The sequence below is a fragment of the Anolis sagrei genome, chromosome X (assembly GCF_037176765.1).
Source record: "Anolis sagrei isolate rAnoSag1 chromosome X, rAnoSag1.mat, whole genome shotgun sequence".
NCBI lineage: Eukaryota > Metazoa > Chordata > Lepidosauria > Squamata > Dactyloidae > Anolis > Anolis sagrei.
This window is the reverse complement of record NC_090034.1, coordinates 110416917-110436660: the sequence shown is the minus strand read 5'-3', so window position 1 is coordinate 110436660 and position 19744 is coordinate 110416917. Positions and strand designations below refer to the sequence as shown.

Here is a 19744-nt window from a genome sequence, read left to right as displayed (position 1 = left end):
TTTCTACCAAGATATTAGCAAATAATGTATCATCAATATGCAATACTGAAATTGAGCGGTAGGTTTTTTTACAGCTATCTTCTCCTTTGTTTTCTCTTTCTGTTTCTCTTTCCCTTTTTCCGTATCCTTTGCTTTCTATTTTTCTTTTTCCCTTTCCTTTCTTTCTTTCTTTCCTTCTGTTTCTCCTTTCCCTCCTTTTCCCACCCTTCCCCCTCCCCTCCCCTCCCTTCCCCCTCCCCTCCCCTCCCTTCCCCCTCCCCTCCCCTCCCTTCCCCTCCCCTTCCGGTTCCCCCCCCCTTCTCCTCTCCCTTCCCCTTCCCTTTTCCTGCCACTCTTCAGCTGCCTACTTGCAGAATTCAAGTTATAGATTCTTCTTCGAAGAAATGTAAGAGCAGCTGAAAAGGAAGAGACTAAAAACAAAGAAATAAACTGAGTATTTTGCTATTAAGAACTGATGTTGTGTGATGTTGTGTCAAAATGGGAGCAACCCGTGCACAGAAACAGACCTTCCTTCTGAAATGGTGGTTGGTGCTTGAAGTGTGGAGGGATGGGTATGTTTTTGTGATGTCTGTTGGGGAATTCATTTCCTTTTATTGTACAATGTACAGAGACAATAACGTTATTCTATCATTCTAAAGACATTAAGTGCTACCTTATTGGACGATTAAGTGAGAGGTAGCCAATGTGCTTCTGATACTCTGGTGTCTCTATGTGGGGGATTGGCTCTGAAATGTCCCTGTTTCTGGAATGACTGAGGACTTTGTGTCTATGGAAAGAACAGTAGGACACCCGTGTGATGAATCACTAAGGCCACCCAGCCCAAGCCCTTTCGGCTAGGAAGGAAGACCAGGGAAAGCCCTCCCAGAAGACGGCCATCCGGCCTGTTGAAGTAGCTCCAGGGAATGAGATGCCAGAGACCTCCAAAGGGAATTGGGTCCAGCCCCCTCCAGCCAGCAGAGAAACTTACTCCCTACAGAAGTGGAAAGCTGGTCTTGTTCCAGTGGAGATGATACTATTATCACGTTTATCACTTGCACAAAGTTGCTGATGACGCGATAAATAAATAAAATAAAGCAGCTTCCATGCCCGAGTCACTGCTGGGTGATTTATTTAATTATTTCCAGTATTTATTTATTTATTTATTTTCATCTGCTTCCATGTCCCGGTCACTGCTGGGTGATTTATTTAATTATTTCCTGCATTTATTTATTTATTTATTCATTCATTTATTTATTTATTTATTTTCATCCGCTTCCATGTCCCGGTCATTGCTGGGTGATTTATTTAATTATTTCCTGCATTTATTTATTTATTTATTCATTTATTTATTTATTTTCATCAGCTTCCGTGCTCCGGTCACTGATGGGCTCTTTATTTCATTATTCCCTCAATTTATTTATTCATTTATTCATTTATTTATTTATTTATTTATTTTCATCTGCTTCCATGTCCCGGTCACTGCTGGGTGATTTATTTAATTATTTCCTGCATTTATTTATTTATTTATTTATTTTCATCAGCTTCCGTGCTCCGGTCACTGATGGGCTCTTTATTTCATTATTCCCTCAATTTATTTATTCATTTATTCATTTATTTCCATCCGCTTCCATGTCCCGGCCACTGATGGGCTCTTTATTTCATTATTTCCTGCATTTATTTATTCATTTATTTATTCATTTATTTATTTAATTATTCCACGAGTTTAAAGCATGGCCTCATTTTCTCTATGAATCTTTCTCTGCTGAGAGCGTCAATGGAAGCAAGATATCCATGTGCCCGGTGATCATCTGTTACCCAATAGGAACACTTCTGTAACTCTTAGGTTATGTTTCTAACGAGTCCTAATCCATTCTCCCATTAGGACGAAAGTGTAGAAGAAGGAAAGCGAGAAGGAAGGAAGGAAGGACAGGATGGGGAGAGAGAGGAGGGCCTGAGCAAAGGGCCCGAGGAGCCACCTCCGGCCCCTGGACCTGGGTTTGTCCATACCTGATCTAGATCCCCTCGTACATACAGTGTTCCTCAACCTTCGCAATGTTGCAACCCCTTAATACAGCTCTTCAGGTTGTGGTTGATGGGCCCCCAACCATCACATTATTTCTGTTGCTACTTCACAACTGTTGTTTTGCTCCTGTTGTGAATCATCATGTAGATAATCTGATCTGCAGGATGCATTTTCATTCACTGGACCACATTGGGCACAAATACCCAATACGCCCAAATCTGAATACTAGTGGGGTTGGGAGTTGCAGTAGCCGGGATTTATAGTCCACCTACAATGAAAGAGCATTCTGAACCCCACCAACAATGGAATTTGATCAAACATCGCACACAGAACTCCCATGACCAACAGAAAATGCTGGAAGGGTTTGGTGGGCATTGACCTTGAGTTCTGGAGTTGTAGTTCACCTACATCCAAAGAGCACTGTGGACTCAAACAATGGTGGATCTGGGCCAAACTTGGCACAAATCCTCACTATGCCCAAATGTGAACACTGGTGGAATTTGGGGAAAATAGACCTTGACATTTGGGAGTTGTAGTTGCCGGGATTTATAGTTCACCTACCATCAAAGAGCATTCTGAACCCTACCAACAATAGAATTGGGCCAAACTCCCTCCACAGAACCCCCATGACCAACAAAAAATACTGTGTTTTCTGATATTCTTTGGCTAGACATCCACAGGCGTAGAGAACATTTTAGTTAAAAACGTTGTTTCTCTTTATTTATTTATTTATTTAAATCCTGAAAGATTGCCGTACTTGCTGATAGTCTTCATTAAATTTTGGATGATCTTTGTTGGGTCCTCTAAAATACAAACCATATCATCCCCATCAGCCTTAACTTTACATTCATGCCCTTTTATTTTTGCTCCTTTAAGACACCTATCTTCTCTCATTCTAATCTTTAATTTTTCTACTCTCAAATAAACAGTAAAGGCAACAGAGGACAACCTTGTCTCCTCCCTTTTTTCTCTCTGTAGGAATTGACAATTGAATATTTATTCTCAGTTTAGATCTTTGTCTTGAGCATCGCATCTACAGCCCTTTAAAATTGCTGACCAAACCCATACCGGGCCAATACCTTTTCCAAAAATTCCCAACAGACATTGTCAAAGGCTTTCTCTGCATCTAAAAATAGTAGTAGCACAATATCTTTATCAGGGTCCTGTTCTGTAACCTCTAAAATACAGTGTTTACCACTCTGCTCACATTCTGGCTTAACTGCCTGCCTGGAAGAAAAACTACTTGATCTCCATCTAATATTTTTACTAAGTTTTGTTTCAATCCATTTGCTAAAAATTCTGCAAATAACGTGTAATCACAATTTACTAACGAGATTGGTCTGAAATTCTGAACTTGTTCCATATCTCTATCCTGCTTAGAACTGTAATGACTGGAATAATCATGCCAGAGGACCTCCAAAGACTTGGGAAAGGAATCTCTTTGTCTTCCAGTTGTATTTGGAGGATCAAGGGATTCCTCGTGGGAACATGCTCAACACATCTGCAAATAATCAGATGTGCAAAACTGAAAAGAAAATGCAAATCTGTAGCGCCAAACGCATGCTGCTCATTCGTGAAAGCAGCAACAGAACCTCAGAAGCATTTGCGGTGGACAATGGTCGGGCCAGCCTCATCGTATTCCTCCTTGCTGATACACATATCCCGGAAAGTGGAGAGAGAAGCCAGGCAGGACCCCCCAATCCACACTGAGTTCTTGTGTTCGGGAGGATTGATGATATTGATCTTCATGTTCTTTGGAGCCAGGGCTGTCATCTCTGCGTGCATCCTCTCCGCAAAGCCAGGGAACAGGGTGCTCCCACCTGCTTGCACCGTGTTGGCGTAGAGGTATGGACGGAGGTCAATGTCGCATTTCATGATGGTGTTGAAAAGACACTCATGTGTGCCACATGACTCTAGCCCCAATAAAGAGGGCTGGAAGAGGGCCTCGGGGCACCGAAAACGCTCATTCCCGATGGTGATCACCTTCCCGTCTGGCATCTCATAGCTCTTCTCCAACGAGGGGGAGGATGCAGCGGTGGCCATCTCCTGCTCAAAATCCAAGGCGACGTAGCAGAGCTTCTCCTTGATGTCCCTCACCATCCCTCTCCTTGCCTCACTGGTGAAGCTGTAGCCCCTTTCCGTGAGGAGCTCCAGGAGATAGTCAGTCAGGGGTTGACCACACGGGCAGCCACGCATAAAAGCACGCTGCAAGACGTGACCTTCATAGATGGGCACATTTTCACCATAATTGTTTCGTATATTAAGGACCACTCCTGTGGTTCGAGACGAGGCGTACAGAGACAGCACCTCCTGGATGGCCACATACATGGCAGGCGTGTTGAAGGTCTCAAACATGATCTGTGTCATCTTCTCCCGGCAGTGAAAGGGGTTGAGGGGTCGTTGAGTGAGCAAGACCGGGTGCTCTTCAGGGGCCACTCGCAACTCATTGTAGAAAGTGTGGTGCCAGATCTTCTCCATGTCGTCCCAGTTGTGGATGATTCCATATTCCACGGGGTACTTCAGGGTCAGGATGTCTCTCTTGCTCTGGGCTTCCGCTCCCACATAGAAGTCCTCCTCTGCCCCGCTGCTCCTCCCAACAACAGAGGGGAAGACAACGCTCGGGGAATCACATCCCGCATATCCGGCTTTGCACGTCCGATTGCCGTTGATCACAAAGAGGGCAGGCCTATTGTTATCCGCCATTTCCGAGCCGACCTGCAGGGAAAACAAGCAGACAGGGAATTTGTGAAGTATTATTCAGAGTGAATCACATTCCAGGTGAGAAATTGGATATGCAGGCATGCCTCCACACTTGCATTTTGCTTTGCACATCCGATGGTCGTTGATCACAAACAGAACGGGCCTATTGTTATCCGCCATTCTGCGGGAAAACAAGCACACAGTGAACTGGTGAGGTCTTATCCAGAGTGAACCACGTCCCAGGTATTTTCTTGCCGGCGGATTCACATTGTTAGCATTGCGATGCCTTGCCATTTTGAAAAGCGTACGTGTGCACGCTTCCAGCCCAATAGTCATAACATAAGCACTCACTTGAGAAGTGTGGACAGTTGAGAAGGTTTCATCCACAAGTGAGAGAGAGTAAAAAAAGAAATGTAGTCAAACGTATACGCTTAATCATTTTATTTGAGAGAAAGCAGGTAAAGGGAAGAAAATAACAAAGTCAGGCATCATTCACAGACTTGCTACCAAAAATCAACAAAATCGGCATAAATTAATTCCTACTTCTTAATTATTCTAAATTGACATTTAAGACAACGGCTATTTCTGACCAGATAGATTCCTGTAGAAAACACAAGGCCAGTTGATGCATGAAATCCTTCGGAGTGCATTCGGTGCACCCATACCGTAGAATTAATGTAGTCAGACCCCACTTGAACTGCCATTGTCACGTATCATGTTCTGCAGCTGATGGTGGTTGGTGGTGGCAGGCTTGGCAGTTGGTAATGGAAGGGGTTAATCTTAGTTCTAAAGGGCTGAGTAATCTGTAAGTAAGAGTTTATGGGTGAAAGCAGTTAAGGGTGGAGGCATGCAAGGGGCAGGTCGCAGTTGGCTTTAACTGGTTATAAGGAGCTAGCCTGGAGACTGATCTCGGGAGAAAAATATTTGTCCTCTTTTAGTTGTGGATGCTGCTGGTTTTCTCCCCCAGGTTTGTGGATTTTCAGTATCAATGATATCGAGCTCTTTTGTGGAGGGTCTTCCCAGCAAGGGAGATCCCTGAGGACTGTGCCAAAGGGGTCCTAAAACCTTGGTGAGGCCAGGCAAAGCCAATTTCAGCGACAAAAAAAATATTAAAAATAATAATACCTCACCAAAGCGGAAGAAGTTCCAAGCAATCAAGGTGTTTTATTGGTGATTCAGCTGATATCGGATGCATTGCAGGAATCATTCCACCACAAGCATACTGCTAGGCATTTTACAAGCATATTTATAGACAAAATACAAAGGAAAACATTTCAAATGTCCCGCCCGCCCTCTGCCTCTGGAGGGCCAATCAGCAGGCTTTCCTTGCTTCTGAGGATGGACGAATCAGAAGCAGGCCAGGCAGGACAACTGCAGGCAATGAGGGGAAATGATGGGATTACAGATTGCCAGCCAGAACGGAATGCGAGGCTTTGTCTTGGCCGGCAAGGTGTGACCGCTGTAAACAAAGGTTTTCCTGTTGGAAATGGTTTTGGGGGAAAAAACAACAGGGTCGGATTGCGGACCTCGAAAGGGATCAACACTATCCTTTGTAATTTCAATCATTTTTCTCTCCAAATTCTCATAACTTCCTCATCTCGCCAGTCAAGCTCAGAAAACGAGATAAGGGAATCAATGGCTATTTTTCATGCAGATGAGTTGATCAACAAAAGAGTCCTGGGCCACTTTTTGTAAGGGAAAGGTCAAGAGGGAAAAAAAGGGGAAGGCAGGGAAGCGGATGGCATCTCACGCATACAAAGTTCATATAAAAATTCCCTTTCCCACCCCACATCTTTATTATTTTATTGCAATATTGATTTATTAAAAGAACTGGAAATCCCATGCTCCTGGGGAAGGTTCGTGGAAGCGGAGGTGGTTTGCAGTCCAAGTCAGGCAGCAAAGAGTCATTTCTCCCTGCAGAAGTCAGCAGATGGGCGCTGAGTTGATCAATAACAGAGTCCATCGCTCAGCCCCTGGGGAACTACAACTCTCACAAAAGGGCAGAAGTCCCAAGATCCAGCCATTTCCCAAAAAGCCTTGTGGGGTCCTTGTTGTTGTCAGTGCCTTGGCAATGTGACCAAGACTTAACCCTTGCTGTGTAGTCTGGTGCCCTTGCCCTTTGCAGAACTATAAGTCACTATCCCTTAATTATGAGGGGGGGGAGGGGGTGGTGCCTGACATCATCCTGACCTGTCTCCTGAACTCTTGGAACCTTCAATCTCTGGGCCGGCTATTGACTACGGGGTAGACTCTTGATCCTTGGACTTTACTCATTGAATCCTCGGTGTTTGGCCTTTGGACTGGACCCTTTGACTACTCTGTTCTCTTGAACTTGCATCAGCATTTGCTATCAGTCTTTGTTTTATATTCTGTGGCTGAGTGCTCCCTTTATGTTTTACATTTGGACTATGAAAAAGCCAGAAAGTAAGGGCTGCTTTAATTAAACAGTTTGACACAAGCTGGGTCTTTGGTTTGGTTCACCTCTGCCTGCGTACTGGCAGAGCCCCGGCAACGTGACAACCCTGGTTGAATACTATGGATACTGGGAGTTACAGTTTGGTGAGGCACTAGCGCTCTTTGCCACAGGGGTGAAAGGCCTTGTACATTGACAACTCCCATAATTCTGTAGTATTGAGCCATAGCCAGTCCAGTGTTGTCAAGCAGCATTAATTCCACAGTGTAGATACTCCCTGAGTCAGGAAGGATGCTGAATTCGAGATGGCATTGGATGGCAGAATATATTTCTCAATTCCCCTTTTCATATTCACTACTGTGTTGGCATGTGATTGATTGGCCATCCAGGGCTGCTGTGTAAAAGATCTGAAATCTGCCTACAGCATTGCAATCAGACCTCCACATTCACTAAGGAACAAAAGTGGAAATAATAAATAATAATTCAATTGAAATTGAATCCAGACAAGACAGAGGTGCTCCTGGTCAGTCGCAAGGCCGAACAGGGTATAGGGTTACAGCCTGTGTTGGATGGGGTCGCACTCCCCCTGAAGACGCAGGTTCGCAGTTTGGGTGTGATCCTGGACTCATCGCTGAGCCTGGAACCCCAGGTTTCGACGGTGACCAGGGGAGCATTTGCACAGCTAAAGCTTGTGTGCCAGCTGCGCCCGTACCTTGGGAAGTCTGACTTGGCCACGGTAGTCCACGCTCTGGTTACATCCCGTTTAGACTACTGCAACGCTCTCTACGTGGGGTTGCCTTTGAAGACGGCTCAGAAGCTCCAACTAGTCCAACGCTCGGCAGCCATGATGTTAACAGGAGCGGAGCGCAGGGAGCATACAACCCCCCTGTTGCGCCAACTCCACTGGCTACCGATCTGCTACCGGGCTGAATTCAAAGTGCTGGCATTGGCCTTTAAAGCCCTAAACGGTTCCGGCCCAAGCTACCTATCTGACCGCATCTCTGCCTATGAACCCACCAGGACTTTGAGATCTTCCGGGGAGACCCTGCTCTCGATCCCGCCTGCTTCTCAAGCTCGGCTGGCGGGGACGAGAGATAGGGCCTTCTCGGTGGTGGCTCCTCGGCTGTGGAACGCCCTTCCTACGGACATTAGGCTAGCACCATCTCTAATGGTATTCCGCAAAAAGGTGAAGACCTGGATGTTTGTGCAGGCGTTTGAGTAATTTAGTGCAATCTGGTAATGGAACATAGGAAGGGAACAATGGACGACGAACCTGGACTACGCTTGGATGATGAGAAGATTGGGTACGGTTGTTTTTTGTAATAATTGTGCATTGTAATTGCTTATCGGTAATTTATGGATAAGGTGTTCAGTCAATTGTTCTATGTTGTATGGAACCACTGCTGTTTCTACTGTTCTTACTGTTTGTGAACCGCCATGAGTCGCCTTCGGGCTTGAGATACAGCCGTATAGAAGCAAAGTCAATAAATAAATAAATAATAAATAAATAATTCAAATTATATTGACACTTATTTTTCTGGGGAGTACCCTGCTCTGTCACAATGCAATATGATGTATGGTTTGAATGGAATTGTATGAAAGATGAATGAATGAGAGCTAATAATTTTGGAGACAGAGTTCGGAAGGAACGAGGCCTAGAAAATGTTGCTGAATTGCTGACATTGATAGGAACTGTGACAAATGATTTAATGCTCCCCATGCTCTATTCCGCTTTGGTGAGACCACTTTACCTGGAATATTGTGTCTAATTCTGGGCACCACAATTCAAGAGAGATATTGACTCTAAGCTGGAATGTGTCCAGAGGAGGGTGACTAAAATGATCAAGGGTCTGGAGAACAAGCCCTATGAGGAGCGGCTTAAGGAGCTGGGCATGTTTAGCCTGAAAAAGAGAAGGCTGAGAGGAGATATGATGAGAGCCATGTATAAATATGTGAGAGGAAGCCACAGGGAGGAGGAGGGAGCAAGCTTCCTTTCTGCTTCCCTGGAGACTAGGACGCAAGGGAACAATGGCTTCAAACTACAAGAGAGGAGATTCCATCTGAACATGAGGAAGAACTTCCTGACTGTGAGAGCCGTTCAGCAGTGGAACTCTCTGCCCCGGAGGGAGTGTGGTGGAGGCTCCTTCTTTGGAAGCTTTGAAACAGAGGCTGGATGGCCATCTGTCAGGGGTGATTTGAATGCAATATTCCTGCTTCTTGGCAGAATGGGGTTGGACTGGATGGCCCATGAGGTCTCTTCCAACTCTAGGATTCTAGGATTCTATGACGAGGAGGAGGTGGTGGTGGTTGTTTTGCTTCCCAAAGGGTTAGCAGAAGGGAAGCTGGATGGCCATCTGTCAGGGGTGCTTTGAATGCAATATTCCTGCTTCTTGGCAGAATGGAGTTGGACTGGAGGATGGCCCAGGAGGTCTCTTCCAACTCTTGGATTCTAGGATTCTATTGACATTGCTGACTTGATTAACTTCAGGAAAAACAACGTTTTTACATTAGTCGAAGGCAATGGCTCATTAAGTTAAGGTAATGTTTACAAGGTTTCCTTACATTAAGAAGGAAGTAAACCCAAGGCTGCTTCTGTCTACCAACACCAATCAAGAAGAGTCAACATCTGCCGGGAAACTGATGAATGCTTCAAGCTGGAAAAACATCTATCATTCATTTACAACTTTGGAACAACATCACTAGAAATACTGCTATATAAGAGACCGTATTATAACCCAAAAGTGTGACAGACAGCTGTGATGTTCACCCGCCATGCTCTGCTCCATGGGAAGGATAGAGATGGTGCACGCAATTGGGGGAATGTCAGATCTGCCACGGAAAGCAGGATTCTGGACACTTGGCCTCCTTTTCTCAAGGAAAGAGAAAGAAGTGCGGTTTCAGAGTCACGCTCTTAGGGAAAGACGATGCATTTTGGCACTTGGTGCATTGACAGATTTGCAAGGAAGCAGGCGTTCTTCTCCAAGGAGGGAGAAAAGATATGGTGATATTTAGATGCATGAAGATGAATGAATGTTGGTGTGGATGTGAATGCTGAGCAAAATGTAACCCCTCCTTTGTTTGTTTGTTAGCCGATGAAACTGAAAGCTGTTTGTGAACTCAATGTAGTTACGTAGGATCTGAATGTCTATTTGTCCAATGCCGTTCTTTGTGTAAAAGTGTAAACGTTGTGATCTACCCTCTCACACTGAAAATGGCAATAAAAGAACCTTTCTTTAAAAAGGATTCATGACATCTCTGGCAACCTCTCAGTCCTCCAGTACAATTCTGTGGTCAATGTTTGCTGGAAGAGTCGTGTCACAGGACCTTCAGAGGCCTAGCGAGAGCATCTCTAAGTCGTCCAGTTAAGTTTGGAGGGCCACGAGATTCCGAATGGGAACATGCTCAAAACATCTGCGAATAATCAGATGCGCAAAAGTGAAAGCCTTTGCGGCGGACAACGCTCGGGCCAGCCTCGCCGTATTCCTCCTTGCTGATACACATGTGTCGGAAAGTGGAGAGAGAAGCCAGGCGGGACCCCCCAATCCACACTGAGTTCTTGTGTTCAGGTGGATCGATGATATTGATCTTCATGTTCTTTGGAGCCAGGGCTGTCATCTCTGAGTGCATCCTCTCCACAAAGCCAGAGAACATGGTGCTCCCACCTGCTAGCACGGTATTGGCGTAGAGGTATGGATGGAGGTCAATGTCGCAGTGCCTGATGGTTTCCCACAGACCCCCATGTGTGCCGCCTGACTCTTGCTCCATGAGCAAGGGTTGGAAGAGGGCCTCGGGGCACCGAAAACGCTCATTCCCGATGGTGATCACCTTCCCATCTGGCATCTCATAGCTCTTCTCCAACGAGGAGGAGGATGCAGCAGTGTCCATCTCCTGCTCAAGATCCAAGGCGACGTAGCAGAGCTTCTCCTTGATGTCCCTCACCATCCCTCTCCTTGCCTCACTGGTGAAGCTGTAGCCCCTTTCTGTGAGGAGCTTCAGGAGATAGTCGGTCAAGTCCTGACCACACATGAAGAAACGAAAAAGAGAACGTGGCAAGACGCGACCTTCATGGATAGGCACAATTTCACCATAGTTGTTTCGTATATTAAGGACCACTCCTGTGGTTCGAGACGAGGCGTACAGAGACAGCACCGGCTGGATGGCCACATACATGGCAGGCGTGCTGAAGGTCTCAAACATGATCTGTGTCATCTTCTCCTGGCTTTGTATGGGGTTGAGGGGTCGTTGAGTGAGCAAGACCGGGTGCTCCTCGGGGGCCACTTGCAACTCATTGTAGAAAGTGTGGTGCCAGATCTTCTCCATGTCGTCCCAGTTGTTGACGTATCCATATTCCACGGGGTACTTCAGGGTCAGGATGTCTCTCTTGCTCTGGGCTTCCGCTCCCACATAGACGTCCTTCTCCTCCCCGCTGCTCCTCCCAACAACAGAGGGGAAGACAACACTCGGGGAATCGCGTCCCGTAAATCCGGCTTTGCACGTCCGATAGTCGTTGATCACAAACAGAACGGGCCTGTTGTTATCCGCCATTTCCGAGCCAATCTGCGGGAAAACAAGCGGACAGGGAAGTATTGGTGAAGTCTTATCCAGAGTGAACAACGTCCCAGGTATTTTCTTGCTGGCGGATTCACATTGTTAGCATTGCAATGCCTTCTAGTTCTGAAAAGTGTCCGTGTACGTGCTTCCAGTCCAATACTCACAGCGTAAGCACTCCCTTGAGAAATGTGGACAGCTCACACCAGAAGCGACTTGCAGTTTCTCAAGTCACTCCTGACACGTAAAAACAAAAAGTTGAAAAGGTTTCGTCAATAAATAATGGAGAATTTCAAAAGAAATTAAGTCAAATGTATATGCATAAATCATTTTATTTGAGAGAATGTCAGTGAAGGGAAGGCATTGCGGTGTTAGCCGTCACACATAGGCTTGCTATAAAGATGTATAAAATCAGTCCAGGTGAGCCAGGTGGTTTCATCTATCGGAGCTGAATCTCAGGTTTCAGAGCATTCATGGACATCCTTGCAGGGAAACATCTCTGCATTTTGGAATTCTGGAATCTGATCGTTCCAAGCAGAATGGAAATATATAAGAGCGAATATGAGGCCAGCAACAGCTGACCTCTTAGGACGGCATCTGTCAACCTGGGGGCCGGGACCCTTCCAGTATTTTCTGTTGGTCATGGGAGTCCTGTCTGCCAAATTTGGTTCAATTCCATAGCTGGTGGAGTTCATGCTCTTTTTAGATGAACTATAAATCCCAGTGACTACAACTCCCAAATGTCAAGGTCTATTTTCCCCAAACTCCACCAGTGTTCACATTTGGGCATATTGAGTATTTGTGCCAAGTTTGGTCCAAATCTATCATTGCTTGAGTCCATAGTGCTCTCTGGATACAGGTGAACTACAACTCCCAAACTCAAGGCCAATGCTCACCAAATCCTTCCAGTATTTTCTGTTGGTCATGGGAGTGATGTCAGGCACCAACCCCCCCTTCATAATTAAGGGATAGTGACTTATAGTTCTGCAAAGGGCAAGGGCACCAGACTACACAACAATGGTTAAGTCTTGGTCACATTGCCAAGGCACTGGCAACAACAAGGGCCCCACAAAGCTTTTTGGGAAATGGCTGGTTCTTGGGACTTCTGCCCTTTTGTGAGAGTTGTAGTTCCCCAAGGGCTGAGCGATGGACTCTGTTATTGATCAACTCAGCGCCCATCTGCTGACTTCTGCAGGGAGAAATGACTCTTTGCTGCCTGACTTGGACTGCAAACCACCTCCGCTTCCACGAACCTTCCCCAGGATTTCCAGTTCTTTTAATAAATCAATATTGCAATAAAATAATAAAGATGTGGGGTGGGAAAGGGAATTTTTATATGAACTTTGTATGCATGAGATGCCATCCGCTTCCCTGCCTTCCCCCTTTTTTTCCCTCTTGACCTTTCCCTTACAAAAAGTGACCCAGGACTCTCTTGTTGATCAACTCATCTGCATGGAAAATAGCCATTGATTCCCTTATCTCGTTTTCTGAGCTTGACTGGCGAGATGAGGAAGTTATGAGACTTTGGAAAGAAAAATGATTGAAACTACAAAGGATAGTGTTGATCCCTTTTGAGGTCCGCAATCCGACCCTGTTGTTTCTTCCCCCAAAACCATTTCCAACAGGAAAACCTTTGTTTACAGCGGTCACACCTTGCCGGCCAAGACAAAGCCTCGCATTCCATTCTGGCTGGCAATCTGTAATCCCATCATTTCCCCTCATTGCCTGCGGTTGTCTCGCCTTGCCTGCTTCTGATTCGTCCATCCTCAGAAGCAAGGAAAGCCTGCTGATTGGCCCTCCAGAGGCAGAGGGCGGGCGGGACATTTGAAATGTTTCCTTTGTATTTTGTCTATAAATATGCTTGTAAAATGCCTAGCAGTATGCTTGTGGTGGAACTATTCCCACTTGCATCCGATCTCAGCTGAATCGCTAATAAAGACACCTCGATTGCTGGACTTCTTCCGCTTTGGTGGGGATTATTATTTTTAATATTTTTTATCGCTGAAATTGGCTTCGCCTGGCCTCACCAAGGTTTTTAAGGACTCTCTTTGGCGCGGTCCTCAGGGATCTCCCTTGCTGGGAAGACCCTCCACAAAAGAGCTCGATATCAGGAGTCCTGTCTGCCAAGTTTGGTTCAATTCCATCGTTGGTGGAGTTCAGAATGCTCTTTGATTGAAAGTGAACTATAAATCCCAGCAACTACAACTCCCAAATGACCAAATCAACCCCCACCCCACCAGTATTCAGTGTGCCAAATTTGGTCCAGTGAATGAACATACATCCTGCCTATCAGATACTTACATTACAATTCACAACAGTAGCAAAATAACAGTTGTGGAGTAGCAACTAAAACAATGTGGTGATAATAATGTGATGGTGGTCACCACAACCTGAGGCACCGCATTAAGGGATCGCAGCATTAGGAAGACGGAGAGACACTGTCTGAGGAGAGACCCATTCTTCCAGCCAAGATCAGGGAAGAGGCAGTCTCTTCCCCTTTGGTCTAACTCAGAACGTTCCTTTTTGCATTCGTGGTTGCTCCTCCTTTAGAAGGATGACGGTCTCCCTCACGCTTGGTCTCGGTCCATGCCTTTCTTCTCCATGGCGAAAAGCGCACTGAGTGCTAGACCCGCAATAGCAGGTGTAACACAGAAGTAATCGAGATGATCCAAGCCTTGGGTCAAGGACCTCCTTTCACTTGGATAGGAAGCATGAGCCATCTTATGTGGTGGGTCTCGGGCTGGCCTTGGTGTTCACGAGGACCATCAGGTGGCACTCGGTCAGACTTGGGGTCCGGCGGTATTGCGTAATCATCACCTAAACCATTGGTCTGTTTGGGGGGGACAGCAGCTGTGGAGCTCAAAAGCATTTGCGGCGGACAATGGCTGGTCCAGCCTCATTGTATTCCTCCTTGCTTACACACATGTGTCGGAAGGTGGAGAGAGATGCCAGGAGCGAGCCTCCAATCCACACCGAGTTCTTGCGCTCAGAGGGAGCAATTATATTGATCTTCATGTTCTCTGGAGCCAGGGCTGTCATCTCGGTGCCCATCCGCTCGGCAAAGCCAGGCAACATGGTGGTCCCACCGGCCAGCACAGTGTTGGCATAGAGGTCCTTCTGGAGGTCTTTGTCACAGTCTAAGATAGCTTTTAAGGCCACCTCATGGATGCCACGTGTACTGTTCCACGTCGGAGTTCTACCTGCCACCCGGGGTTGGAAGAGGGCCTCAGGGCACCTGAAACGTTCACTGCCGACGGTGATCACCTTCCCATCCGGCAGCTCATAGCTCTTCTCCAAGGTGGAGGAGGACGCAGCAGTGGCCATCTCCAATTCATAGTCTAGGGCAACATAGCAGAACTTCTCTTTGATGTCCTTCACGATCTCTGTGCCATTCTTGAATCTGGAGATCCAGTCCCGCTGGGTACGCGAGAGGAAGGTGGTCAGGTGATGCCCACCCATTCCAAAATGTCTAATAGCACGTTCCAAGGCATGACCTTCATAGACGGGAACAATTTTAGCATGTCTACCTGTAACATGTATGACAACCCCTGTGGTCCGGTGAGAGGCATACAGAGACAGCACTGCCTGGATGGCCAAGTAGCAAGACGGCACGTGGAAGGTCTCAAACATGAGCTGCATTAACTTCTCCTCGTGGCAATATCGGCTAGTGTGGTGTTTGGTAAGCAGGAGTGGATACTCCTCTGGAGCCACCTGCAACTCATTGTAGAAGATATGGTGCCAGATCTTCTCCATGGCATCCCAGTTGTTGATGCCAAAGACATCTGGGTAGCTGAGATCCAGCTCGTCTCCTTTGCTCTGGGCTTCCTTGCCCACAAAGATGTCCTTTCCCCAACGGTTTTTCCCAACAACAAAAGGAAACACGGTGGTTGGGGCATCATGCCCAGCAAGTCCTGCTTTGCATACTCTACTGCCATTGACAACAACCAAAGCAGGAAGATCGTTCTCCATCGTTTAGGTCTGTAAGAAAACAAGCAGACGGTTCATTTGTGGGATGAATCACGAGTAGGTTCTAGACTCGTACGTGAGAAGATGGAGATACACTTTCTCGGCAGTGGAGGTGGCTTAGACTGGCTAAATGCTATAATTGGTAACCCTCTTCCCACCCAACCAACTTGTAGACATCTCAGCAATCGGATCCCATCATTGCCAACCAGAGGCGGCCCTAGGTAATTTTCAACGGTAAGCAAACAGTATTTTGGCGCCCCCCCCCCCCCCCACCACCAATCACTGATATATATATTCTGTTCATCTTGGGAGTTCTGTGTGCCATATTTGGTTCAATTCCATCGCTGGTGGAGTTCAGAATGCTCTTTGATTGGCACACAGAACGCCCATGACCAACAGAAAATACTGGAAGGGCTTGGTGGGCATTGGCCTTGTTCACCTACATCCAGAGAGCACAGTAGACACAAACAATGATGGATCTGGCACAAATACTCAATATGCCCAAATGTGAACACTGATGGAGTTTGGGGGAAATGGACCTTGGCATTTGGGAGTTGTAGTTGCTGGAATTTATAATTCACCCACAATCAAAGAGCATTGTGAACTCCACCAGTGATGGAATTGAACCAAACTTGGCACACAGTTTTCCCATGACCAACAGAAAATACTGGAAGGGTTTGGTGGGCACTGACCTTGAGTTTGGGAGTTGTAGTTCACCTACATCCAGGGAGCAGGAGGAGGGCTTTTGGTGGGAGGATTGATGAGACTCAATGCCGGCGAACGGCAACATTCACACTTGCCTCCTACAGACAAGGGCTCTTTCTCCCTCCCTGGACATCCTTCCACAGGTATATCAACCCCACTTGCCGAATTCCCAACAGACCTCACAACCTCACAAGTCTGCCATAGTTGTGGGCAAAACATCTGGAGAGAATGCTTCTGTAACATGGCCAGACAGCCCGGAAAACTCACAGCAACCCAACCAACAATTCGTGCTTTTTTTTTTTTTGTTTTGCTACTTTTCTCATGTTTGGAATTTCTCCTTGCCAAACTTTCTCCACTTTATTTGTATCTTACAAAGCAGGAATACATTGTTTTCCTGGCATTTTCTCATGGTAGCAATGTGATCCCTTTTAAGTCTTTCAAAGTAGGAATCACGGTGTTTCCAGCTTTGCAAAATAACAATAAGGCGCATTTCATGACTCAAGGGATTGATAGTTTGGAAGTAGTTCTGCATTCTGTCCAAATGCCATCCCTCTATCTCTATCTTTATCTCTATCTACACACACACACACACACTTGATGAACCAGCCTGGACACAGAATGCTATTCGCGCTTGCCAACTGCAACACTCACACTTGCTTCAAACAGACAAGAGTTCTTTCTCCCACCCTGGCCCTTTTAGATACACAACGCACACACTCCACTGGCCTCATTTCCAACAGACCTCTGAACAAACCTCTGAGGATGCCAGCCAGAGATGTAGGTGAAACGTCAGGAGAGAATGCTACTGGAACATGGACATACAGCCCGAAAAACTCATAGCAAAAACTCATGGCCCCGAAACCCTTCCAACACAATGATCCATCTGTTCTTCTCCAAAGTTTTTGAAAAGCATGAAATGGAAGCTGAGCTGACAGGAGGCGATCCCCCCCCCCCCGATCCCTCTCCTTGTGTAGACGCTCCCCAAGGCCTCGCTCCCCTCGAGGTGACGCCCTTGCCTTGGCCGCCCGTCTCACCAGAGTCCCAGCAAGGGCAGAATGTCTTCTTTGGCACCCAGGGCTTTCTTTCGGGGCGGCTTCTCTAGAGTGTCGTCCTCCTCAGTTGCCTTTTCGTTTCCTTCTTAAATACCACTTTTGGTCTTATCTCTGAGTGGCTCCCGTCTTTAAAAACCCTTTCCGGTCATAAGCAAGCGTCGTAAACACACCTCCCACAGCATTGTAATGATGGGAGGAAGGCAGGGAGGGGTTGGATATCATGGGTGGGGGTGGGTGGCAAAAAAGAATCGGTGAGGAGCTGTCCAAGCCTCATCTTGGCTTCTGTGGTGGACTTTGGGCGCATCATCCACACCTGACTCCCCTGAGTCCCTGTGAGAAGGGCGGAGTATACATATTTGAAATAAATATCCTTCTCTCTCTCTTTCCTTCCTTCCTCCCTCCTACCCTCTCTCCCTCTTTCTCCTTCCTTCCTTCCTTATGATGTCGAGCACCCCCCTCCCTCAAAATAAGGGGTAGTGACTTATAGTTCTGCAAAGGGCAAGGGCACCAGACTACACAACAAGGGTTAAGTCTTGGTCACATTGCCAAGACACTGACAACAACAAGGACCCCACGAGGCTTTTGGGGAACTGGCTGGATCTTTGGACTTCTGCCCTTTTGTGAGAGTTGTAGTTTCCCAAGGACAGAGCGATGGATTTTGTTGTTTTTCAACTCAGCACCCATCTGCTGATTCCAGCCTGAAAACAGGACTCTCTGCTGCGTGATTTGGACTGTTCGCCGCTTCCGTTACCACGAACTTTCCACAGGATTTCTAGTCCCTTTTTAATAAAGATCAAATATTGTAATAAAATAATAGAGATGTGGGGTGGGAAAGGGAATTTCTATATGAACTTTGCATGCATGAGATGCCACCCGTTTCCCTGCCTCCCCCCTTTCCAGTTGACCTTTCCCTTACAAAAAGTGACCAGGAACTGCTGCAAGGCTCAAGGAAAATTCCTGTCCTCCTCAAAACTCAAATTGTTGATTGATCCATCTACATAACACAATAGTCATCCACCCCTATCTCGCCATCTGAGCCTGTCTAGCGAGATAAGGAAGTCCATGAGATTTTGGAAAAGAAAATAATTAAAAATTACAAAGGGCAACGTTGATCCCTTGAGGTCCGCAGCCCGATCTTGTTGATTCTCCCCCCAAAAGCCCATCATGAACCGGAAAACCTTTGTTTGCTGCCCTCACACCTTGCCAGCCAAAGACAATGCCCCACATTCCACCGGCCAGCAATCTGCAATCCCATCATTTCCCCCATTGCCCGCAGTCGTCCCGCCCTGCTCTCTTCTGATTCGTCCATCCTCAGAAGCAAGGAAAGCCTGCTGATTGGCCCAGGGCAAGGCGGGCCGCCAAGCCTCCTCCCAGCTGTTCGGGCTGTCAACCAATCAGCACGAAGCCAGGCGGAAATTTCAAAAGGTTTTGCTGTATTTTCTCTATAAAAATGCCAGTAAATTCTGTATTGGTATGCTTGTGGTGGAACTATTCCCACTTGCATCCGATCTCAGCTGAATCGCTCATTAAACCTCGATGTCCCTTCTTCTTCGCTTTGGCAAGGGTCTCATTTCAATTATTAATATTAAATAAAATTGCTGGAATCAGGCTTCTCTGAAGGCTCGCCAAGGTAGCGTTCCCTCTTTGGTGGGAACTAAGGGTCATCTCTCCTTGGAGTTGACCCCCCTAAAGTCTAGTTTGGCTTCACTTCCTTTCCTTTTGTTTTTCCTTCCTTCTCTCTTTCCTCCCTCCCTTTCTTCCTCCCATCATTACAATGCTGTTGGGACCCAACCGTTTCCCATCTTTCCTTCACTTTCTGCCTACGAAGGAGAAGAGGAAGGAAGGGTAGGAAAGGCCGGGGAGGAGGAAGGGGCCGTGGGGAGAACGCCTCCCTCCCTCCCTCCCTCCCTCCTTCCCTCCCGGCTCCGGCCCACCATGCGGCCCCTGAGTTAGAAGCCCTGCCCATGCCTGGTCTACACTGAAGAAGGAATGCAGTGGGACCCCACTTGCACTGCCATGCGTACCTGTCCGAACGCATCTCCTTCTACGTCCCGCCTCGAAGTTTAAGATCCTCTGGAGGGGCCCTGCTCTCAGCCCCGCCCTTGTCACAGATGAGACTGGCGGGGACGAGGGACAGGGCCTTCTCGGTGGTGGCCCCCCGCCTGTGGAATTCACTCCCTGGGGAAATCAGATCATCGTAATCCCTCCTCCTCTCTTTCAGAAGGAAATTAAAAACATGGATATGGGGCCAGGCCTTGGGGTAATCTAGCAGACTGACAATGGACAAGGACGATGAGAGCTTTGGAAATGGACTATGAGAAGCAGAATGAATTTATTAATTACGGACTTGGCCAAACG

General features: G+C 46.9%; 3 protein-coding genes across 3 annotated transcripts; all 3 read right to left on the bottom strand.

Moving 5' to 3' along the window:
- Positions 1–3595: 3595 nt before the first annotated feature.
- LOC132764636 (actin, cytoplasmic type 5-like) lies at positions 3596–4705 on the bottom strand. Its single transcript, XM_060758651.2, has one exon. It carries the CDS (start codon positions 4703–4705, stop codon positions 3596–3598), a length of 1110 nt encoding a protein of 369 aa, XP_060614634.2.
- Positions 4706–10517: 5812 nt separating this feature from the next.
- LOC132764638 (actin, cytoplasmic-like) lies at positions 10518–11660 on the bottom strand. Its single transcript, XM_060758653.2, has one exon. The coding sequence runs from the start codon at positions 11658–11660 to the stop codon at positions 10518–10520; it is 1143 nt and encodes a 380-aa protein (XP_060614636.2).
- Positions 11661–14522: 2862 nt separating this feature from the next.
- Positions 14523–15636, bottom strand: LOC132764637 (actin, cytoplasmic-like). Its single transcript, XM_060758652.2, has one exon. The coding sequence runs from the start codon at positions 15630–15632 to the stop codon at positions 14523–14525; it is 1110 nt and encodes a 369-aa protein (XP_060614635.2). The 5' UTR covers positions 15633–15636.
- Between the last annotated feature and the right edge of the window lie 4108 nt (positions 15637–19744).